Source organism: Protomyctophum bolini (assembly GCF_963924005.1).
Source record: "Protomyctophum bolini genome assembly, chromosome: 3".
Lineage (NCBI taxonomy): Eukaryota > Metazoa > Chordata > Actinopteri > Myctophiformes > Myctophidae > Protomyctophum > Protomyctophum bolini.
The window spans coordinates 15228371-15252267 of NC_137864.1; the positions used below are offsets into that span (position 1 = coordinate 15228371).

General features: G+C 44.4%; 4 protein-coding genes across 5 annotated transcripts in view; 2 read left to right on the forward strand and 2 right to left on the reverse strand.

The window, feature by feature from the left end:
* LOC308312859 (uncharacterized protein) overlaps nucleotides 1–11685 on the reverse strand; it is a 12090-nt gene extending 405 nt beyond the window's left edge. Inside the window, exons 1-4 of one of the 2 annotated variants that reach the window (XM_080759608.1) lie at nucleotides 11336–11685; nucleotides 4295–4609; nucleotides 3945–4124; nucleotides 1–3868 (exon numbers count right to left, since the gene is read on the reverse strand). The exon at nucleotides 1–3868 is cut by the window's left edge and continues 405 nt beyond it. In XM_080759608.1, coding sequence (XP_080615734.1) covers nucleotides 3957–4124; nucleotides 4295–4609; nucleotides 11336–11467 — 615 coding nt within the window. In that variant the 5' untranslated portion in view covers nucleotides 11468–11685 and the 3' untranslated portion in view covers nucleotides 1–3868; nucleotides 3945–3956. Of the gene's footprint in view, nucleotides 4125–4294; nucleotides 4610–11335 lie in introns of both variants that reach the window. The other variant, XM_080759607.1, reaches the window with a different exon arrangement.
* On the forward strand, nucleotides 5850–7271 carry LOC308312740 (general transcription factor IIH subunit 4-like; the record flags this gene model as incomplete). Its single annotated transcript, XM_080759447.1, has 1 exon — nucleotides 5850–7271. The coding sequence occupies one exon, from the start codon at nucleotides 5850–5852 to the stop codon at nucleotides 7269–7271; it is 1422 nt and encodes a 473-aa protein (XP_080615573.1).
* A 575-nt stretch (nucleotides 11686–12260) lies between the features above and the next one.
* Nucleotides 12261–14291, forward strand: LOC308313223 (uncharacterized protein). Its single transcript, XM_080760216.1, has 2 exons — nucleotides 12261–12522; nucleotides 13142–14291. The coding sequence occupies exons 1-2, from the start codon at nucleotides 12437–12439 to the stop codon at nucleotides 13803–13805; spliced, it is 750 nt and encodes a 249-aa protein (XP_080616342.1). The 5' UTR covers nucleotides 12261–12436; the 3' UTR covers nucleotides 13806–14291.
* zfp91 (ZFP91 zinc finger protein, atypical E3 ubiquitin ligase) lies at nucleotides 14285–21021 on the reverse strand. The gene is made up of 12 exons (XM_080760215.1): nucleotides 20240–21021; nucleotides 19755–19792; nucleotides 19463–19582; nucleotides 18485–18539; nucleotides 18129–18239; nucleotides 17931–18026; nucleotides 17587–17772; nucleotides 17454–17504; nucleotides 17118–17196; nucleotides 16837–16951; nucleotides 16620–16719; nucleotides 14285–16505 (listed from the first exon to the last, which is right to left on the reverse strand). Exons 1-12 carry the CDS (start codon nucleotides 20647–20649, stop codon nucleotides 15473–15475), a joined length of 2394 nt encoding a protein of 797 aa, XP_080616341.1. The 5' UTR covers nucleotides 20650–21021; the 3' UTR covers nucleotides 14285–15472.
* Between the last annotated feature and the right edge of the window lie 2876 nt (nucleotides 21022–23897).

Below are 23897 nucleotides of genomic sequence, written 5' to 3' on the forward strand. Positions count from 1 at the left end.
TGACACTGCCCACTGGTTACATTAAACATTTAATCGTATCAAAGGTATCAAATGCACAGGTTTGATACATTGTCTTTTAGACACCTGCAACACCAATGTATTGTGCTAGGTCATGTCAGCTCTTAACTCTTTAAAGGGACACTTCAAAACATGTTAATGACATTTCCATTGATTGATTGAATACCTTATTGGCAGAACATTTCAGAAATGTAGGGTACAGTCAAACAGAAATGTAATCAGTATGGTGCCGTGTCATTAGTCAGAAGGTTCATTGTTCCGAAATTACTATCCCTATCTCTAACCCTAACCTAAACCTAACCGCAAGCACGGGAGCAAACCTAAACCTAACCGCAAGCACGGGAGCAGTGCATGTTCGGACTAACGGGACTATGGGCAGTAATGATCAGTATAGGGTACAGTCAAACACATGTCCAATGGGATCACCGGAAAAAAGACTGACTAAGACTGACTTTGTTGTACACCCCACCAGAGTGAGCATTAGATAAGACTGACTTTGTTGTACACCCCACCAGAGTGAGCATTAGATAAGTCTGACTTTGTTGTACACCCCACCAGAGTGAGCAATAGATAAGTCTGACTTTGTTGTACACCCCACCAGAGTGAGCATTAGATAAGACTCACTTTGTTGTACACCCCACCAGAGTGAGCATTAGATAAGATTCACTTTGTTGTACACCCCACCAGAGTGAGCATTAGCTTGATGTGGTGTTCTATGGGAGATGCAGCATGGGTCAGGTCAGGTACACCAGTATTGTCCATTGATGGTGGTTAATAGGCATGCCCCATTGACCCCTACTGGCTTGTATAGGGGCTCAGTGTGTATTTAACTCTGAGAATATAAAAATGTAACCGAATGGACCCGTAAGGATCGATACATTTGCATTGAGGATTTTACCGTGTACTTATGTCTCTCTCAGCTTTCCAACAGACATATTATACAGAGATGACTTATCACCCTTATAGTTGAGCTGTTTAACTAGTTCCTCACAAAATATAAGCAGTTTTGGAGCCAATAAACTGGAATGAATTGGCTAGATAAATAAATCCAGTGTGACATTTTGATCTAGTCTACCTTCCTTAGTCTTTTTCTAGGTTCTATAATGACCCCCTATCACTTCCACTTCTTAAATAATTAAACAACGACTAAGGGGGGCAGGCAGTGGCTCAGGGGTAGAGTGACCGGATGGCAACTGCAAGGTTCCCAGTTCGAACCCGGGCTCCCCCAGAGTTAGTGTCGAAATATCCTTGAGCAAGACTCTGAATCCCTAATTGCTCCCCATGTGCAGGTTGGTGCCTTGCATGGTTTCCTCCGACATGTGTGTGTGAAATGGTGAATGTAATGCACAATCTCTGTAAAGCACCTTGGATAAAGGCGCTATTTAATTGCACCATTTACCGATGGCCAGGGTTTTGGAGTGCAAAATGATTTATTTGTAACAAGATCCTTTACTACTCGATTACTACCCAACAGTAGTAATAAGGGAAACATTAATTTCACGTAAAAGTTCAGCAAGTGCCTTGCTTCGACATTTAAACCTTCAAGCTTAAATAGGTATGCAAGCTGTAAATTACACAATACTAATCTCAAAGATTTTTGCCCTTCCTGGAACGATAGCTAACTAACTTGTAAATATCACTTTGCACTGCTAAAACAGACCATTTGTTCAATGTATTAATAATGAAATCAAGTTTCTCTTTAAACCTCTTTTTTCCCCCTAAACTCTTATTCATGAATTTGTTTCATTTAGACTTGAATACTATACAACGCTTTATTATCTGGCCTCTCGAAATCATCTGCAGTACAAAGGATACATAACTACCTCAAAATGTGGCAGCAGTATTCTTCAACAACAGTTGGAGAATTCCGTTTTAAGTTGTTAATTGTAACTTTCTACATGGTCAGGCTCCGTCAGCTCTATCTGACCTGACATCATGCCATATGTGCCAGCCTATAAGCTCTCTGCTCCCAGGAGGCTGTCCTTCTATTCGAGTCAATACAACTTCATCCAGATGCAGAGTGGTTGCCCACCATGTCCTGCTGCCATTGTGTTAAAGTCTATCTGTCTGGGTAAAGGAGGTGAATTCCATTGTGCATTTAAATCGCAGCTTAAATCCCATCACCTTTCTCTTGCCTCCGATTGTCCCTAATCTTATCCTAGCTAATCCTATCATTCTTGTGTTATGTAGCTAGTTGTTTGCTTCCAATGTAAGTGCCATTGCCTACCGTCCAATTGTTTATTTCGTTTTTTTATAGATGTTATTCTTAAATGTAGTCTTGTGTTGTTGCTGTATGATATTATACTGTTGATGTGTGAAGCCATTGTAAACGTTTGGGCTATACAAAAAATAAGAATGTTGAAAGAATTTGTGTTGGATAGGAAACTTGTGCTTCAAGATTTAGGGGGATTGGAAAAAACCCTCTCCTACATTAATAAAGTCTTGGCTAGTTCATGGTCTTAAATTAGACATTGAAACCATTCAGAATTAAACAAAATGATGCTGGGAGTTTCACCAGATTGCTACTCATAGACAGATGCAATAGTAACCTGATCCTTAGTTTGTGGTTAGAGCCAATAATCTACCACCAGCTCTTTCTACACCAGAGGTCATAAGGGAAGGGTTACAAGACTACAATCAAACTCATGGAAGACATACACAGAGTAGTTATTACAAAAAGATATGACAAGACATGTCAGAAAACAAGAAATCAATCAATCAATTAAATGTAAAGGGAATGTTCTTAGATTATAGTTCCTCTTCTGATCTGTAGGAAACCAAAGAAGAGTTATACAATTTAGGCATTTAGCAGTTATCAGTCTCAAATTGGCCGCCTGAGGCACTTTGATCTGAAACTGATACATGTTATGTGTAGCACAACTGCAGGCTTTAATATAAAGCAATTTGAACCTCTATATATCCAATTGCCTCATAAGGCCCAATGTTCAATCCACATCCTCTTCTTCAGTGAATCTAGCCCAATATATTTGGAAAGGAATAAAATAAATAAAATGCAGTACAAATTTGAACAATTGGTTTTGTCTTTTCATTAGTTAGATCTACAGTATATGCTGTGCAAATATTATCAGCTATGCGCTTATTCCTATTACATTGACACAAATATGGTGAAGAGAATATATGAACTCATATATTTAAAGAAAAATCTGCAACAGGGATTAATCAAGCCTATACAAAGTTGGTGTTGACCTATCAGCTGATCATGGAAGTAAAGAAATAGCACACTGCGAACACTAGAGGGCACCATTACACTGACTTTGTACAGAATCAATAAACAAAGAGGCACAATCATTATTGAATGAGAAACAGATAATGGTATCCAAGACTGTCCTTTTATCACAGCTAGCTTGTGACATGTGGCTACAAAATCAATCAAATTAATGTGTCCCCTGCTGAAGGCTTTGTTGGTGGCAGTGGATCAGTAGTCTACCTGACATAGGGCAAGGAATGCACAAGCAGCTAAATAAGCTACATCTGGGACATAAAATGAAAAAGTCATATATTAATCAGCATTCACATAAAGAAAAATAAAGTAAAGGACTAAGAGTAAATTACTCTGACTCTTACAGTCATTTCAAGTTACAATGTTTGTACCTATACTATTAGCAGCAAGTAAAGCTGTGTAACATAAATTAAAATGCTCAGATTTTAATTAATTTTCAGATGTATACTGCTTTCACTCTTTCAAGTCTCCTTACTGTTGAACCCTCAGTGGCAATTAGGCCTATGTCTCATTTTGTCCTCCTCTCCCTAACACTCTCTTTATCACACTGACTTATTCCCCTTCTTTCTTCCCCACTCCCTAAGCTTGTCTCTTTCATTATCTTCCATCGCCCTTTTCAATTCAATTCAATTCAATTCAGGGAGAGAGAGAGAGATAGACAGAGAGCGAAATAGACAGAGAAATAGCCCTTCTCATCTCATCTTCGAGTACTTCTCCTCCTCCTGCTCGTTCTCCCTTGTTCTTTGGCTGTGACTGAGGGCAGGGCCTGTAATGTAGTCATGGTTGTCTTGGTCCAGTAGTCCAACTCTTTGAAGATCCGGTAGATCCACAGCTTGACCTCGAACAGAACAGTAGGACCGTCAATCTGTTAACATGAAGGGGATACAGGGAGAGGGGAAATGGAGGAAGAGAAGAGAAGAGAAGAGAAGAGAAGAGAAGAGAAGAGAAGAGAAGAAGAGAAGGCAGATTAAGTCTGTCTTCATATCCTACTCTTCATGACCCCATTGACTTTAACAACATTACTGTAGCTCCTACCTCTATGCCTCCTGTATCCGGAGTTAACACAGCAGTTCCATCTACAGCCTTCAGGAGTTCTCCGACGCTGGACACCAGCAGGGCTAATCTCTCCTTCACGGTCTTCCTCTGGCCCTCGTACTCTCCTCTCTCTCCACCGGCCAGCTCCGCGTCCTCCCTGCTGATGGCTCTGTCTAGCAAGCTGCGACACTGTAGAAGGGCAGAGTAGAGACGCCACACTTTGTCTCTGGTCTCCAGTTGGGAGGATGAAGGCGGCACGGACACCAGGCGATCGTCGGCCACAGTGAGATCTGGAGGGAGGCTCTCCTTCTTTCTCTTCAGGAGGATGGAGATTGGAGAGAGAGAGCACACAGAAGGGGAATGAAAAAACGAGCAGTGAGAGACTTGGATGCCACAACGAAGAAAGGAAAGTGGGTGAGAAAGAATGTGAAAAGATAACATAGTTGGGGGCAGAGACTAGAAATATATCACAACTTGACAAGGGACATTTACTAATTTAGTAGGAACATTGACTGTAATGATGACATTATTAGACCTTATATTTTAGATACCATGAGCCATGCACCTTTGGGGGGTACAGGCTTTAGTTCCAACATACTATTGATCCGAAACCTCAATCCCTAACCTAACCATAACCGCAAGCACGGGAGCATCGCATGTCGGACCATCGCATTTTCGCATCGCATCGCATGTCCCCGCGCCTTTGACCTTTGGTGTGTTGGAAAAGCGTGCACACCCCCCTTTGGGCATTCATATTCCTTCAGTCTGCCTCTGGATCAAAGAACGAATAATGGAAAAATGTGTCTGATAAGAACAGATCAACAGAATACCTGTGTTTTTGAGGGGCGCTAGCTCCTCCTATGCCCAGCTTTGAGGGTTTGTGTAAACACAAACATTGCCTCTTAACCTCTATGCTCTTAACACAAACATTGAATGCCATTGACAATGAATGGCCAGCTTTGAGTGTTTGTGTAAACACAAACATTGAAGACGAAGGTGAGGATGCAAATTGTGATTGGCCAGAATGAGATGATGTATGATGATAAGAGCTCCCCTCACTTCACCCGTGTGAAGAAGAGAAGAGACACAAACACAAACATGTGTAAACACAAACATTATTTTGCTACCGCCACCTATGACTAGTTTTGAGTGTTTGTGCAAACACAAACATTATGATTGGCAAATTGTGATTGGCCAGAATGAGATGATGTACGTGTACGATAAGAGTGCCCCTCACTTCACACGGGTGATCTGGCCAATCACAATTTGCGTAATCACCTTCTTCTTCAATGTATTACTTTGTTGACCAATTTATGGATATAGCCTTTCTCATTATGACATCATTGGTTTGACGAGAGCCAGACAGTTTATTATAAAAGAGTCTCGGAGACTCTGAGAAGCAGCAGGTTGTCGGGTCGTGTCTACCGATAACGGTTCAACATAAAGTTACCCACTGACACAAATCTTATACTCATCTTAATCATCCCAGTTCTAGACAACCCGACCCCCATATCCTTGCCCTCTACGTTTCTTCATGCCCTTCCTTTAGGTAAACATGAACCTTCGCGTCCAGCTGCAATGCAAGAACCTCCACGAGTACCTCGGAGAGTTGAGTCCCGAGGTCCTGGACCGGCTGTACGACCACCCGGCCGTCTGTCTGGCCGTCTACAGGGAGCTCCCGCCGTTGGCCAAGCTCTACGTGATGCGTCTGCTGTTTCTGGACGAGGAGCGGCCACTGCCGCAGGCCACCGCGGCTCTGTGGGCGACACGGGACGGCCGGAAGGAGCACGACCGCAGCGTCTCGGTCCTCACGGGTCTCAGACTCTGGCACGACGACCGGCGGCCCTCGTCGCAGGACGGCGACCTACCGGGATACGTCATGAATCCTGTGTTCCGAGACAACCTGCGGATAGCGTTGCTGGGCGGCGGGAAAGTGTGGGCCAACGACTGTAGCGCCCTGGGCCCTGACCGGCACGCGCGCGACGTGGAGAGCTTGGACCGCTACGCCGCGGAGCACTGGGAGACCATCCTGCGGTTCATGGTGGGCTCGCCGAGCGCCACGGTCAGTCAGGACCTGGCCCGGCTGCTGGAGCAGGCCGGGCTGATGAGGAGCGAGCCGGGAGGAGGAGAAGAGGCCCCGCCGCTGTCCATCACCTCCGCCGGCTTCCAGTTCCTCCTCCTGGACACGGCCTCTCAGCTGTGGTACTTCACGCTGCGGTACCTCGACACGGCGGCGCAGCGAGGCATGGACCTTGTGGAGATCCTCTCCTTCCTCTTCCAGCTGAGCTTCTCCACGCCGGGCCGGTGCTACTCCGTGGAGGGCATGAGCGAGTCCCTGTTCGCCTTCCTGCAGCACCTCAGGGAGTTCGGCCTCGTCTTCCAGAGGAACAGGAAGTCCAGGCGGTACTATCCCACTCGGCTGGCGATCGCTCTGGCCGCGGGAGTCACGACCGACTCTCCCACCACAGGGGGCGCCACCGGGACCCCCGGAGGAGACACAGGCTTCATCGTGGTGGAGACCAACTACCGTGTCTACGCGTACACGGACTCGGACCTGCAGATCGCGCTGGTCGCACTCTTCAGCGAGATGTTGTACAGCTTCTCCAACGTGGCGGTGGCTCAGCTCACCAGGGAGTCCGTGCAGCAGGCCATTGCCAACGGGATCACGGCGCAGCAGATCATCCACTTCCTGAAGACCAGAGCGCACCCTGTCATGCTCCGACAGAACCCACTGCTGCCGCCGACTGTCACGGACCAGATACAGCTGTGGGAGCTGGAGAGGGATCGTCTGCGGTTCGCCGAGGGCGTGCTGTACAGCCAGTTCCTCTCGCAGGCCGACTTCGAGGTTCTGCGAGACCGAGCCGAGGCTCTGGACTGTCTGGTGTGGCAGAACGTTGCTCACAGGATGATAGTGGTGACGCCGCACGGACACACCGAGGTCAAGAAGTTCTGGAAGAGACAGAAGTCTCTCACATGATAGGAGGAGCAGAGAGGGGATCGCATCTGTGTCACCTTAGCTTTTAACCACATTAACTTTAAGTCTTGAAAATGTGTGTAAATATTTGAATATATACTCTTTCCCAGCTAACGTTTTCAACTCAAATCTTTGCTTCTGGGGGGACCCTGATACAAAATATTTTGAGATGGAGGTCCGCGGCCAAATACATACATTTTTGATGTCCTTGACATGGAAAAGTTTGTGAACCACTGATATAGAAACAGGGTTTTCAGAAAACTGTCTGTAGAATCTGGTCTCAGGTCTCAATGGGTGGGTGATGGTGGTGACGCCACATGGCTTTCAGACATGACGACAAAAACATCACACTGGTGTGAAGTGAGGGAGGGGTGCCTGACCTTTAGAAGCCTGCACATACAGTAGGCGTATGATGATACAATTTAGGCATTAAGCAGAATGCCTGAATTGACTAAATGTCACTTTCATTCACTGCAGGTTTCTATCGACCCACATCACATTATGTTTAGTTTGTTTACTGTTGTAAACAAACATTAAAAGTCCATAGACTTTGGCTGACACTCTGTTAAAGTGCTCTAAACAAACATTCAAAGTCTAGATCTTGGCTGCATGCCATATGAAGTCATTTCAAAAGCCATAGAGGGGATAGTGCTCCTCAAAAATACAGGCTCCCACTCATGACATGTTGCAGCCAAGTCTATGGACTTTTTGCGACCGCAAGTCACATTTACTATGGAAACGTGCATTTCACGTCACCCACCCCACACCCCCACATATGGTCATGCCACGTGACATCATCAGGGATGGAGATCCCTGATGTCACGAATATTAAGGCCATATATGTGAATGTACATATATGGAGATCCTGTCATCAAAACTGTACACTCAAGACACTGTCCCTGCTGCCACCTTTAGATCTCCATATATGGAGTTGACCTGTTCTGACATTCCATATGTTGATCTGACCTCATAAACCCTGTACACTCAAGAAACACTCCAAATATAGCCAGTACAGAATTCATTCCATGTTGATCTGACCCCCCATGCCAAAGCGCCAGCGCACGCCCAGCAGTCTGCTGTCACCCAGGCGACATGTTGATCTGACCCCCCATGCCAAAGCGCCAGCGCACGCCCAGCAGTCTGCTGTCACCCAGGCGTCATGTTGATCTGACATCCCATTCCAAAGCGTCAGAGCTCGCCCAGCAGTCTTCTCAGTCTGCTGTCACCCAGGCGGATGCGTGCACGCGACCTCGCCATCAGGCGTCTTACTGCTATTATGTACAGTCTATCAACAATGATTATATATGAATAAATATATGTACAGATCAAGAGTGAATATAAGGATGCATGTGTGCACTGTGCAGTCTATCAACACAAAAGTGAATATGACAATGTATACGTATATAAACACTAAAAAAGTTCAGTATAGTTCATACTACACAATAAACTGACAAACATGAAATGTATAATCTGACACAGTAAATGAAGATTCCCTTCCCTGAAATCCACACAACAGAGTGAGCCTGGACTGTAGAGCATGAAGGCTTCATTATGAAGTTATACCACGGTGCTAATTTGCAAGCCCATACGAAAGTTAGCGACAGGGTGACAGAAAGAGCTAATCTGACATGTGTGCTTAGAGGAGACACAAGGCTGTTTACTGTGTTTAGACTGGAAAGCAAAAAGAAATCTGATTCTGATGAGCTGTGACCTCCCAGTGGCTGGGTAATGTGTCCAGAGACTATTTTCATTCTTCTCATATATCATCATGCGGTTATGACGATGTGGTAATCTCAGAAAACCATTTTACAAATGATTCAAAACTAACCTCGCCCAAAGGAGATACACTCTACCAGAAATGATTTAATTTATTTGACATCGGTTCCACTGGGGTTTTTACTGTAAAAACCTAGATGCTGTTTCAAGGGACTCTCTGCTTTTCCCAGTAAGGGCTGAATGAAACGCCATTAGACATACGGTACATTTACATCTGATTTCCCCCTCCCCAAATAAACAAATACTACTTGATGCCATGTTATGTGGAATGGAATGTACTCAATAACTTGGACGGTAGGCTGAGGCCGTATTGGCTACTGGAATGCTGCAGGCTGTGTGCAAGCACTATGCCATACAGATTACAGAAGTATTGTGTGACAAACTAACTGACAATGCACTATTTTTCTGCGGGAGCACTACTGGGTAATGTTAAACTGTGTACTTAACCCCATATACCAGATATACAGTACTAGGCTATATAACTTTTGACAGTACTACATGTACTGTTAACAATTCTTGTTAATTAAGAATTAAATTAATCAACCTATCAAAAACAGGGGTATTCAACTAGATAAGGCAGAGGTCCACAAATGTAAGACTTTGTTGAAGATGCGGCCAATAAAATAAAATTGTGCGGTACAAGTCATAAAATGATGGAGTTTCAGTTTCAGACCCCCACCCTCTTTCTGGTGTGTCATCTATTTTGAGACCTCCCAGAACAGTTAATGTCAGAGTTAATGTCAGATTTTCATAATATTAGAGTTGTTTTGTAAGTTTTAAAATTCAGAGTTGATTTGTTATTACACTTTTAAAGCAGCCAGAAGAATCCTTTTCTGACTTTCAGTTGGGGTCTTTCCTCACCTGGGACACCCCAGATCCCTGTGCCTATATCAGTCATCATTATAGCCATCGCTTTGCTCTTTTCTTCAGGGGCATCCAGTGCCAACTAATACTTTACTGCAGGTAGACCTTTCTAAAAGGTTTCTGAAAAACCAAGGTTTGAAATATAGCCAATGTTGCAAAATATATATGTGTGTGTGTGTGTGTGTGTGTGTGTGTGTGTGTGTGTGTGTGTGTGTGTGTGTGTGTGTGTGTGTGTGTGTGTGTGGTGTACAGTATGTATGTCTGTCAGTCACAAAACATTTGTCCCTGGCATAACTTCAGTTTCAATCAAAGACACAGACGGACTGACAGTGGCGAAAACATAGTCATAGGCCTTCAGCTGTCCAGCCTGCCGGAGATAATAAACCCAGTATTCTATAATATTAGGCGGAGAAAAGGGTTAGCAAAATCAAGAATAGTTTTGAGAGGATCACAATTGAAGTGACCCCCCCTGGAAATGTTAAGCCCATTATGTTCTGACAGCTATGTCCCAGTGAAGAGAAGACTTCCGCACACCCGGTTCTGTTTAGAGCAGATGCGTAGTACTGCGTACTACTGCGTAGGCGACAAGGCAGTACAGGTAGTAGAAGGACGGAGACCCGCACACTCCCGCATACTTGCTGGTTCAAGAGCTTTTATTTAATAAATACGAGCAATGTTTTGGTCTTGAGACCTTCCTGCGTTGCTTTTATTTATTAAATAAAAACTTTTGAACCAGTAACCAAGTGGCAGTGTGCGGGACTCCCTCCTTATCCTACCAGTTATGTCCCAGACAGCAATTATGGGTCACAACAGGCAGGCATATTAAGTTAAGGTAAAGAAGTGAAACAGTCATACATCCTTTGAGTTGCATATTCCAGGCCGCTCCCTTGCTCCCAGCAAGCTGGATGAAAAAAGGAACGGATGAGGCAGTAAACTGGAAGCAAACCAGGACATTTTAATAACCAGCAGCACTCACACCTATAGTCAAAGAGACTCATGAAAACATATGATGGCTACATGCCCAGGCAAACGCCCACCTCTGTCATTCGTTTTGGATACCCACCACGCAGTCAACATTCCTACCCCCTGCTGTACCAGACAAAATACACACACACACACACACACACACACACACACACACACACACACACACATCTCAGCCTCTTATCTCTTTTTAACACACATCTCTTTCCCTTTCCCTCTCCCACTGTCTGTTTTATACACACGCGCGCACGCGCGCACACACACACACACACACACACACACACACACACACACACACAAACTTATGTTCCATTTAACCTTGGCCTACCAACTACTTCCATCAAAGAATCCTCTCAAACTCATATACTCTCTGGAATGAATCATAATTTGGGATCTCTCTACTGTCTCAGACAGTGCATGCATGAAGATGTAAGCCGACTCACAAAAAGTTCCAATAAGAGGGTGCATTCATGGTGCAACTGCTCGGCGATCGCAGAAGCTCTCCCCGCCGTGGTCCGAGTCGGTTCCGAACCGGTCATCGTGCCTCTTTGTCGCCTCTCTGCCATCAGTGCCATGGTGGTTAACTTGGGATATACTCGACTGACCGGGGCTACAGGGACGCGCAACAGGCTGGCTCCTACACCAGTGACATCCCACAGAGCACCAGATTCCTGGCCATAGCTAGTTCAGGCAGCCTGCAGCCAGTCCCTCCCCTTCCGATGCCCTCGCTGGCTGAAAGTCAGCCAGTTTCATTAATAGTAAAATATTTGAAAGCGGGAACCAGTCCGGTGGTGCTTCAAGTTCTCACTATTCATTACTACTTGGACAGTACTGTGTGGTTGGGTTACAGTGAGTGCGGTAAGTCTCTTCAGCCCCGCCCTTTCCCCCAGGAACCTGATGCCAAGCAACAGGAATTTAACGGGACCAGTCAGTCACCAGCCGTTCAGGCGGAGCGAAGGGAGGAGTTTATTTATTCATGAGGCTTATCTGATTTACTGGTAATGATAAAAGTAATTTTAGCTTGGATGTAGCCTAGCCCTAGGCTAGAGGCATCAGTATCTAACTAGTCGAGCATAATTCATCCAAAGTTAAACTGACCATCCTGTTGGCATGCATTCATTCATTCCCTACATGATTATCTCTTGTACATTCACATTTATTGAAATAATAATTCAGATGTAAAATGTATAGGATTTGGCAGTGCCAGTGAAGTAATCCAAAACATAACGAAATAAAATCACTTTATCACAATTGGATTAATTAAATTAAATAACTAGGTCTGCAAAAAGGAGTGCTTTTGAAACTGCAATACCATGCCGGTGCTGTAGGTGGCATAGATACATCAAAACAACCCTTCTTTCAGTGCTAACCTACAGTAGCTGCTAATGTTTACCAACGACTTAAGTTAGAAGTTGTCTGCTTATAGCATTTTCTCAGCACCTTTCAACTTATTTGCCGTACGTTTAATTCATAGTACTTCAGCTCCAAGAGACAGGAATAACTGAGTGAATTTCGATTAAGCTTTGCTACGCGATTTCATTTAAATGAATTCTCTTGTCGGCTACGGACTGTCCTCTGATTCAGAGAGTGAAGGGGATGGAGATGATGGCAACCACGGTGGTACTGCCAGGTCAGTGTGTGTGTGTGTGTGTGTGTGTGTGTGTGTGTGTGTGTGTGTGCGTGTGCGTGTGCGTGCAAACATCTTTTATTATAAGCCATTGTCGGGTAACGTTAGTCATACAGTCTATTTTGTAAGCTAGCTTACTTATGGTTTATAAGGGTATATATAGCCTGTGTAGTGACTGGCTGTTCCAAATTGATATGTAATATCTTTGATTGATTGATTGATTGAAATATTTATTAACAGTTTGCAGAATTACAGTACATTTCAAGCACAAACTCAATACAAAGGCTGTTAACTGTGAGTGGACAATCTTGTGGACCAGACCCATTGCAAGATGATGTACTCTGTCGTCGACCCTAAGCCATTCCAGCCTGTCAAAGTGGGCAGGGGTGAGGTGGGTTCGGGGGCCCGGGGTGATGCCAAGTAGGAGCCTGACCAGTTTGTTTTGGGAAGTCTGGAGCCTAGTTTTAAGGGCCTCTGGATCCCTAAAACGTCTACTTGTACTTACCTGTGTGTGTGTGTGTGTGTGTGTGTGCAGTCGCCTACCTACTACCCCCGCCCCCTCTCTCTCATTTACATAAAAATGTGTTTACAATTGTGTATGTACTCTCTCATTCCCTCATAGCACTGGGAGTGAGGTGGGCAGCAGGGACACTGCTGTCAAGAAGAACCGTAACTTCTTGCTGGAGTCCAATTCAGCATCCAGTGAGTCAGAGAGTGAATCTGAATCGGCAGAAGCACGGGCAGAACCTTCACCACTGCCACAGAAGCGGGCTGTGGCACCATCCCGCCCCGCCCCCAAGGGTCCGCTTCCCAGTCCCAACAAACTCCCCCCTCCTCCGCTGAGCGCCTGCGCCGGTAGCAGTGTGTTTGCCAACCCCTTCAAGATTCAGGCCGACGAAAAACTCAGTGTGTTACAGAAACACGTCCCCCTCACCCTGCAGGCCCTGCCCTCCCAGATAGGAGGCAAGAGGATGTGCGTGGCGTACAGAAAGGACGGGAGGTGCCGCTTTGGAATCAAATGCAAGTTTGCTCACGACAGCGACCTGCAGACCTCAGGCCTTCCCAGTATCTATGGACACTCTGTGGGCGATGACACACAGGGTTCAGAGAAGCTTGAATCCCATATGCACGGGTCTTGTGATGGAGAACCCCAGGGTGATGGTGAGACTGAGGAGCAACAAGGGAGGAAGAGGAGGGTAGGACTGAGTAACACCTTAATCCCTCCCAAACGAGCCATGAAGCAGTTTGCTAGACAAAGGGACAGAGAACGCCATCATCTGTCCTAAACGCTTAGAGAGAGTACACACATTGGACTATTGGATTGGAACATGAAGTGCTGAATCATGTTAACTGCATTCATTTGGTAGACAGGACAGTCTGGACAGACTACTTTACAATAGGGCCAACAGTTTTTTCTTTACAGCAGTACTGCATCATTCACATTATCAAACGTATTGCATTACTGTATTTGCGTTACAAATATGGACTCACATTTGAGTACATACAGATATGGAATGCAGGTATGTACTCAAATGGTTTATTACTAATAATTAATTGGAGTAGAGTAACATTTATTTCCAATTTTGTTTAACTTTGAGGATCGGATTGAGATGGTCAGGGCATGTTGCCCATGTGTTACCTAAAGGGTCTGTTCTAGTCTAAAGCTAAAACACTTAAGTTCCCAATGGTGAGGCATTAATGTTGTGTATTTCCATGTTGTTTCCAGCCTGTCTCGAATGACTCACAAACCATGCATTTTCCTCGTTATAATAAATACACGTTTGTACAAGTTAATGTAAAAGACATTTATTTACCTCATAAATTAACAATCTTCTCTTACCACACATCCAACATCACAAATTATGGGAGTATTGACACATGGTGCAGGGACATATTGGCCACTGAAAGTTCCAACACTGTCCAATGGCTATTGCTTATATAATTCATAGCGCTATGCTATAGCCAGTATCTTAGCATCTATATGAAAAAACATTCTTGTTGTATAGCTAATTTCAATGTCCAAAGTTGTCTTTTGGTTAACTATTGAACTATTTTGGACTTCCATAAACACAACCTGCTACATTGTGTTTTCCCTTCAGTCAAGCTTGACAAATTCAGAAGAAAAATAAAATCCTGCAACAAAACTTCTATATATGGCCCATTTAACTGTAACTTTTCTCAGGTATGGAAAACCTGATTGCTCATATTCAATGACTTTTCCAGGTGTTCTGTGACCATTCAGGTACTGATGCAGCTATACTTTCAGTCAATACATTTCAATACTGTAATTTACATTGAGAAATGCTATATTACTGCATAACAGGCTTTGCCATAGCAAATCCTCCTAGATCTGTTTTTAGCATTAATAAACACACAAAAGGCCAGTAAAAGTTATGAGGACTAACATTATTTCACCTTATGTACAAAGGCAACAACTTACAGATACAAATACCCACACATACGTACGTATCTTTCCCTGATAGATCTAAAAAGCTACCAAAAAGTGACTATGGGTGAATAATACATAACATTATGGTGATCCTATGTGTGTGTGTCTCAAACTTTGTATTACAGTATATAGCGTCACAGATAACATAGTTGGCTACTATCTTTGCCAGCGGTCCCCAAACTTTTTTGGCCATGCACCCCCTGTTCCCTCCTGACCTAGCTGACGCACCGCCCTCGCTCAGTCTTGTTGTATTTGGCTAATATATCTTTATTTTTATGATTATGGCAAATAATCACAGAATGTCACTGCACTGAGAGACATGCAGCTGCTGTATACTCCCGCAGCTGCTCTATACATCTCCTTGCAACAGTGTTTTACCAGATTTTGCCGCCATTACCCTTTTCATGTCACGCACCCCCTAGAGGGCGTTCGCGCACCGCAAGGGGTGCACACACCACAGTTTGGGAACCCCTGCTCTATGCACAGTTGCACACATGTCCTTCCTCATATGATAACCTGTGTCACATGGCCCACTGTACTATCAGTCAGAACTTCCCCTTCCTGCTCCCAGACCACATCCCCCTCCCCTCCCACTTCCGTCTGATGATGCAGGGAATTAGCTGACGGAGAAGACGTGAGCACTGAGGTGTCTAGAACGTACGTTTCCCCATTGTTGGAGGATGGATCCTGAGGTTGGAGCTGGGACGCCGATAGCAGAGACGGGCTAGAGCAGGTGGTCTGCAGGGTGTGGAGCTGCTGAGGTGCTAGTATAGGGATTTGTTGAATATGGGTTTGGGACTGGCTGACAGGCGGTAACGTCATGTATAGGATTTGAGTCTGTCCCTGAACCTGCTGCTGCTGTGAGGAAAATGACTGCATAGACATCGGCGGCTGCTGCAGCTGCTGCTGCAGCTGTGATTGTTGCTGGGTCACCACTGATCCAGAATGGAGGGTCAACTGCCCGATATGTGGCTGCTGTGAATGCTGAGCTGCCTGCACAAACTGGAGGGGCATCTGGAACTGGAGGTGAGTCTGCTGCTGGTTCTCAGCAGGAGAAGGGGGGTCAATGGGGGACAGCGCAATGGTCACTGGCACCTGCATGGTGTGGAGGCTCTGGTCTTGACCCAATAACACCACCTGGTGGCTCACTTGTTGGGCAACCTGACCCATCTGGGACAACTGAGCCACCTGTGTCACCTGCTGCCCAACTTGCCCCACCTGGCTCAACTGTGCCACGTGCCCAGCCTGCCCTACTTGACTCACCTCCAGACTGGTGACCTCTGCCTGGACAGGGTTTCCGTGAAATTCCAGAAGGGACGCAGGGGTGGTGATGAGGGCGCCGGCGTTGGCCGCCAGCGCCTCAGCAATTAGTACCTCTGGGTGACTCTTGGCCTTATGGGCCACCACACAGTCCTTCTTCTCAAACTTTTTGCCACAGATGGAGCAGGAGAACTGGTATGTTGCATCAGCATCATGCTTCTTCATATGCCAATTCAGAGAGGCCTTCTGGCGACAGGTGAAGCCACAGATCTCACACCTATCAGATAGGGATGGGAGAGGAAGGGAGCATGTTAGAATGAGAAGAGTAAATGCTTATTATGATAGACTGAAAGAAAAGAATGACATTAATCATAAACAGAGAGACACTCACTGGAGGGGCTTCTCTCCAGTATGGATCATGCGGTGCACAGCCAGGTTGTGGGAGCTTTTGAATGCACGGGCACAGAACTCACAGATGTAGTCCCTCTGGTCTGAACATCACAAAAACACAATTTTATCATTCCTTTTTGGAGATTTATTTATTTAAAGGTATCCAACTGACTACTGCTCATGTGTGTGTATACTGTACAGTACATAGGCATGCATACCTGTGTGATGCTTAGCGTGACGCAACAGCTGCTTCTGTAGTCGGAACAGCCTTCCACACGAGGGGTGAGGACATACATACTTCTTTTTCAGTAGGTGCTGGTACTTAATATGATGCTGGGTGGAGAGGAAATACGAGGCAACAAGAACGTAACACATTTACACAATGGATGGATTCTCAATCATGCATTTATTTCTGAATTGACCTCTGTTATGAACTGGCATAATAGGCCCACTCATCATAAGGCATTCCAACTGGGTTGTTGTGCTTGCTGTGACAAACCTGTAGGTAGCGAGGATGAGCCAGAACTGTGCCACACCCTTCCATTTCACAACGCACATACTGAACTGGGGGTTTCTTTCTGTGTGTGGGGGCAGGGCGTACAAATATATATATTTGTTAATACATTTGTTAAACAACACAATTAAAATAAATACAACAATACATTTATTCATTTAAATTACTCATGGATAAAATGACAAAATGGTTGTGAGTTTTTGAGAGGTTTATAATCCCGCCCTACTAGTAGTAGCCGGAGTAAAACAAGTGCCCATCAGGTCCCACTGTCCGTGAAAAAGTGTCCCCCTAAGCTAAAGGCCAGTTAGCCCATGGTCTAACCTTCTCTTTGGAAGCCGTGGAGTTTTGTCGTCTTTCCTCCTCCTGCCCCTCCTGGAAAAAGACCAAAGTCGATTCAGTCAAGTATAAGTATGTGATCAGGAGAACGATGGACAATCAAAACAACGTAACGTACTTTCTGGGTCCATCCGGGTCCTCGCCCGCATCTTCCTCCAGCTTCACCTCCTCCTCCACAGACTCCGTGTTCTCAGAACCCTCTGTCTTTATGTCCACAACCTCTCTTTCTTTGTCTTTAGTGGGAGTTTTATCTTTCCTCTCCTTCTGTCTAGGAGGAGCCCTTCGCTTCACTTTGGGGACATCTCTGAGAAATGCAGAAAAGAGAGACAGGGAACTTCAGGGACCGGACATATTTTACACCCCTATTGAGATGACAGCAGATATTTCGATCTGCAAACTTTTAACTGCGCGCCCGCGCATGTGTGTGTGTGTGTGTGTGTGTGTGTGTGTGAGACACACAACCTTTCAGCTTTGGGGTTGTAGCTCTGGTCATTCAGATCATCTTTGAAAGGAACATCCTCTTCATCACTGCTGAGTCCCTCGACGTCCTCCGCACCGCTGGGAAAAAAAAGAATCAACAGAAATCAGTGCTATACACCGAATGCTCTCTCCTTACACAGTTTGCACCAGTTGCAATTGTATGGTTTATGATTGGGGTACCTTTGTGTCTGTAGTACTTGGAAGTCTAGGTCACTGGGGTCATTCTGAAATGGAGGGCCTTCATTATTCATGCCTGAAACATCAGCATCCTCACCTTCCTCTTTCTTCTCACTGTGAAGGAAGTAGGACAGAGGTCAATGAACCGTTCACACAATCTGTGCCTGTCTGTCTCCGACACTTCCCAATATGGGAATGATCTGTAATATAGCTGGCGCCACTGTTTCTCTCTCTGTGTGTGTGTGTGTGTGTGTGTGTGTGTGTGTGTGTGTGTGTGTGTGTGTGTGCACGCAATGTTTCCATTCAACTGCATCAATACAATGACCAATTTTCCATATAAGAATATACAGTTTACTCACACTGCATCAGTATTTGCCTCTTTATCTTTCACCTCTGCCTCCCCTGCTGCATGACCTGACCACAGAGAGAGAGAGAGAAAGAGAGAGACAGACAGACAGACAGACAGACAGACAGACAGACAGACAGACAGACAGACAGACAGACAGACAGACAGACAGACAGACAGACAGACAGACAGACAGACAGACAGACAGACAGACAGACAGACAGACAGACAGACAGACAGACAGACAGACAGACAGACAGACAAACAGACAGACAGACAGACAGACAGACAGACAGACACAGAGAGATCAGATCATGAGCACCAGCAAAACTGGTGCACTGTAATGCATTCAATGTTTGTGTTTACACAAACCCTCAAACCTGGACATAGGGGCTAGCACCCCTCAATAAATTTGTTCACCAGGATAAATCATCTGTGTGAATTATTCAAGTGCTCTTAATTTATTCTCTGTTGTATGTCTTGCACTAAAAATAGCAGATTGATTGATTGATTACTGTATTAGTCAGAAATGTAAACAGAGTAGCCATTAAGGCTAAAAGGGTAACACAAAAAAGTCCCTGGGACTTGTTTCCACTGTGGTCCTATATTATGTATTTAATTAATCAACAACATAGCATTAAACATTTACAAAAACAAAACACTATGTACAAAGGAGCAAAAGGAAAAATGGTGTCAGTGAAATGTGAATGACACTTTTCTATGGGAATTTGCATTTACCTCCCCTTGTGGTCTCCTGAATGATGTTTTTGGGGCCAATTTCAAAAGAAACCAGTGATTCACATATTTTAATGGATGGTGTCCTACAAGCTCACAATGTGCCACATCTGTGATGCATTGTGAGCTTGTACATTGGCTATTTTGGGCCATTTGCGGCACACTGTTGTGTCGCAAAGTATAAATTAAGCTTTACTCTGATTCGTAGTGATAACTAAAATATGCCATTTCATTCCTAGCTAAGCAGGTTGCTCACCAGCAGGATTCTCTGTGCCCGGTTCACTCTTACACACAGGCTTGGCAGAGCCCCTGGCAGCCCTGGCACCAGGAGCTTTGGCACGGGTCTGCAGTGGGGGGCGTCTAGACAGAGGACCTCCTAGAGAGCAATGAAATCATGGCATCAAACACCTGGCATCAGATAATGTGCACAGACACATTAGTGGCAGCGCACATACTTTTTATCAGAGAGGGAAAGACAATATCAAAGAAAGACATACAAAGATTTGGCTTTCATTAACTGTGTGTTCATTTAATTTGAGGCATATTACCTTGAGCATCTGCTTCAGGTTTCTTGGATTCCCCTGAACTGCAACAGGGAAAGATAAAGAAAAAAGAAAAACTAGTATTTGTTTGCGTATAATATTACAGTTAACTGGCTGATGATGCCCTTCAGCCTGATTATGTCAGCAAGCTATGTTTATTCACGAACAGACGTTCGCAAACAGTAGCATGAAACAAGACACTGACACATTTTAAGACAGGTAAATTTACCCCACCCTCTCTTCATCTAATGCAGATGTATACAGCAAGGGGACGAACTATACCGAAAGGCGTGTTTTTGACAGGACTTGACCCGACCGAGTTTGTAGGTACTAGGTAGTGACAAGTTTGAAACTGATGCTAGATTAGTGTTGTTTTTTTCTTATCTCCTTGTTTTCGGTTAGCCGTTAGTTATCTGTAAGCTACATCTAAAACAAATAGTGTTGACATTGCTGACATTACCCGTTACCTTGATTCAATAGTAAAAACTTACTCTTTAGTTTGAACGCTGTCACCTGCTGCGACGTCCGCAGCATCCTGTGCCGCTGAACCCGCGGATTCCACGCTCCTCTTTCGTCTGGAATGAGAAACTTTCCTCCGCTTGGCCGCGCCGGTGTCCGCGACCGGTTCGTCCTCATCGTCGCTCTTGCTGTCCTTCAGCCAAGCCGGCACGGCGCGGGTCGATCGGTCTCGTAAAACCCGTCCAGAGCTCTGCGGGCTCGGCGCAGCTCCGTTGACGTCCGGGGTCGCGGGGACACCGGACCTCGGACGCGGCGCTCCCCGCTCCCTCAGGCCCCTTCGCGGTGTGACCGCCGTACTACTACCCGCGGTCTCTTCCGTGGCCTTGTTGTCCACGGGCTGTCCTTTATTAACGTCCCCGGTCGGGTCACTGTCCGGTTCCATCACCGTCCGTATCCCCTTCTTTGCACTTTCGATTCCGCGTACACTTGAGTAGGTTTACATGCAATTTGAAGAAGAATGGAACAGATCCAATATACAGACGTTTTGCTTGCAAGAGGCCCTTGTCCAACAGTGTGACATATTTAACAGAACGCGTTGGCTTCGTCGTATATTATACGCATCAAATTATTGATTATGAATTTAAAACTTTTCTTAATTATCTATTCAGTAATAAACGAATATAATTTTAAAGAAGCAGACACTATTTTTGCGTTCTTAAAGCTATAGTAAACCTACTTATTCGCACGGGCCTAGAGCACAGCCATTTTGTGTGCTTTGTTGCGTCTCCTTTAAGCCAAGGTTGGCTTCATGCGCAGCAAAGTCATTTCAACAGATCGTGAAACCATGTGGATTTCCCCTGGAGCTCTAGAGAGCAGGTTGACTCCTGCTACACTGTTTATAAATCTACAAAACAGCGGCAGCAATGCAAAACATGCACAAAGACGACCGTTCTAAGGATTGTGGGATTTGTAGTGCAGTTATGAGAGGGGGACTTTTTAAATATAATTAAAATAGTGGTTGAGGGGACAAAATTAGCTAATTGTATTGGATTATTTTAATTGTAAATAGCATAGAATATAATACTACTGATACTACTACTAGGAATTGGTGGTGGTGGTAGTTATGATGATGATGATGATGATGATGATGATAATAATAACAACAATATTAATGTACTATTCTATTATACTAAAATGTAGGCCCATATTAGATTATGCAAATTGGTATTATTATCACATAACTTATTTTCTTATCAGAAACCTGGGAAAAGAAGAATGAGCAAATAAATCTGTTCCCTAATGCTTCCTGTACTATTGTGTTATACCAGCTATAGCTAGCTATATCATGTTGAAGACTATACTGTATGTCCAAATGGTTTTAAAAGGGGGTATTTCATATTGAAAATATGAAAATACTTGAAGAATAATGAAGACCTTATTATAATACTTATATAATAATGCCAGGAGAGAATGCCAGGATGATCTCCTGGCATACTGTATCTTTAGACCATAACAATATGTCACATAGGCTACAGTAAAAATGCATTGCATTTTAACAATTGTAGGCTATTTGTCTATTGTGCAAATTGTAGCCAAATGTAATCTGCTGTGTGAACAAAACAATCAGCCTTATTCCACCGCATTAACACTGCATTGTTATTGTACTGTATTTACAGTCCAATAAATTACCTTTTGTTCAATTGTAACTAAGCGTAGACAAATGTATAAAAAGGTTTGACATGAGGTATCTTGAGAATTAAACGACACAAGGAACAAACAGTTATCCTAATCCAATCATTAAAAAAATACTCATGTGTGAACTTTCACATTTCACATGACTATAGGCTACTGGTGGGCTCTAAATAATGTATTTTAGGAAGGAAGCCATGGGTCATATAAAGACTGCCCTTGTGACACTATTGGCCACTAGCTGGGCCGGGCAGCCGGGCTGGACTTTGGACATGTCTGCATTGTCCAGTCTATAATTGGATAGGATAGGCCGTTAGGGCTGGTCACAAAACAAATTCATGAAATATATTTGCCACTAGATGGCGACTTTGTCATAAGTGTCTGATCGACTTACTGTTACCAAGATAAAAGTTGCATACACAGCCTAACCAAACTAGACTAATAAATGCTTGTGATAACATTAGGCTACTTTGTGATGACTAAACATAGCAGCATGCAGTGATGTAAGTAGTTATTAAATGTGGGCCATGATGACCCTGTCACTGTTAATCAGCAATAATTCTCAGATTGCTCTGAAATGATCAGAATGGGGTTTTACTTTTGGTCCATATACCCTTGCTATTCTATTAAGGCCCCTTAAGGCCCCATTTACACTCGTAGCCAAATGAAGCCTGAATCATATCTGTGCCACATCCAGATTGGAATCCGATTAGTTTACATAAGTACTCTAAATGCAGACAGGTCACATACAGCAGGGATACTCAAATAGATTTACCATTACAAAAATGGCAAGGGGCCAGGGGCCAGTAGATAAAATTACGACATTAATGATACTTGATAACTTCTCTCTTTCAATTGCTTTATTTTCGCAAAATGTATCAAAGTACAATGTGCATGCACACAATATGTAAATAAATAAATGTGTTACATTTTCTTGCATAAACACAAAGAGCTGTTTCCATAACTGCACAAATTATTGCACATAACATGAGTAGCTGTTATAACATAACATGAGTAGCTCTTTGCCTGCCTGCCTGCCTGTCTGTCTGTCTGTCCATGAGTAGTTATTTGTCTGCCTGTCTATGAGTAGCTGTCTGCCTGCCTGTCTATGAGTAGCTGTCTGTCTGCCTGTCTGAGTAGCTGTCTGCCTGCCTGCCTAATTGTCCATGAGTAGCTGTCTGTCTGCCTGTCTATGAGTAGCCGTCTGCCTGCCTGCCTAATTGTCCATGAGTAGCTGTCTGTCTGCCTGTCTATGAGTAGCTGTCTGCCTTCCTGCCTGTCCAATTGTCCATGAGTAGCTGTCTGTCTGTCTATGAGTAGCTGTCTGCCTGCCTGTCCAATTGTCTATGAGTAGCTGTCTGTCTGTCTATGAGTAGCTGTCTGCCTTCCTGCCTGTCCAATTGTCCATGAGTAGCTGTCTGTCTGTCTATGAGTAGCTGTCTGCCTTCCTGCCTGTCCAATTGTCCATGAGTAGCTGTCTGCCTGCCTGTCCAATTCTCAATGAGTAGCTGTCTGTCTGCCTGTCTATGAGTAGCTGTCTGACTGCCTGCCTGTCCAATTCTCCATGAGTAGCTGCCTGTCTGTCTGCCTGTCTATGAGTAGCTGTCTGCCTGCCTGCCAGCCAGCAAGTTGGTTAACAGAAAATAAATTGTTATGGCTGAGTAAAATGCAATTACCATTTCCGCAATTTCAATTTCCACAATTTCCGCAATTTCCACAATTTCCGCAATTTCCACAATTTCCATTTCCGCATTTCCGCAATTTCCGCAATTTCCATTTCCACCATTTCCGCAATTTCCGCAATTACAATTTCCGCAATTTCCGCAATTTCTATTTCCGCAATTTCCGCAATTTCCATTTCCATTTCCAACAATTAATGGCAGCTGGGTTTCATCATTCAAATAAAATTGAATTCTGTCCGTTTAGCTATAAAATTATGTCAGGGAATAGGGATACAGAGTATATGTCTTTCATTTGCAGAAATCTATAAATGGCCCAATT

Excerpts from the sequence above, each read along its gene's own strand:
- LOC308313223 (XM_080760216.1), top strand. The coding sequence starts at position 12,437 with ATGAATTCTCTTGTCGGCTACGGACTGTCCTCTGATTCAGAGAGTGAA. Across the intron at positions 12,523-13,141 it reads AACCACGGTGGTACTGCCAG|CACTGGGAGTGAGGTGGGCA; the intron begins GTCAGTGTGTGT and ends ATTCCCTCATAG.
- zfp91 (XM_080760215.1), bottom strand. The coding sequence starts at position 20,649 with ATGGAACCGGACAGTGACCCGACCGGGGACGTTAATAAAGGACAGCCC. Across the intron at positions 18,027-18,128 it reads CAAGTACTACAGACACAAAG|CGGTGCGGAGGACGTCGAGG; the intron begins GTACCCCAATCA and ends TTTTTTTCCCAG. Across the intron at positions 16,506-16,619 it reads ACTGGAGAGAAGCCCCTCCA|GTGTGAGATCTGTGGCTTCA; the intron begins GTGAGTGTCTCT and ends CCTATCTGATAG.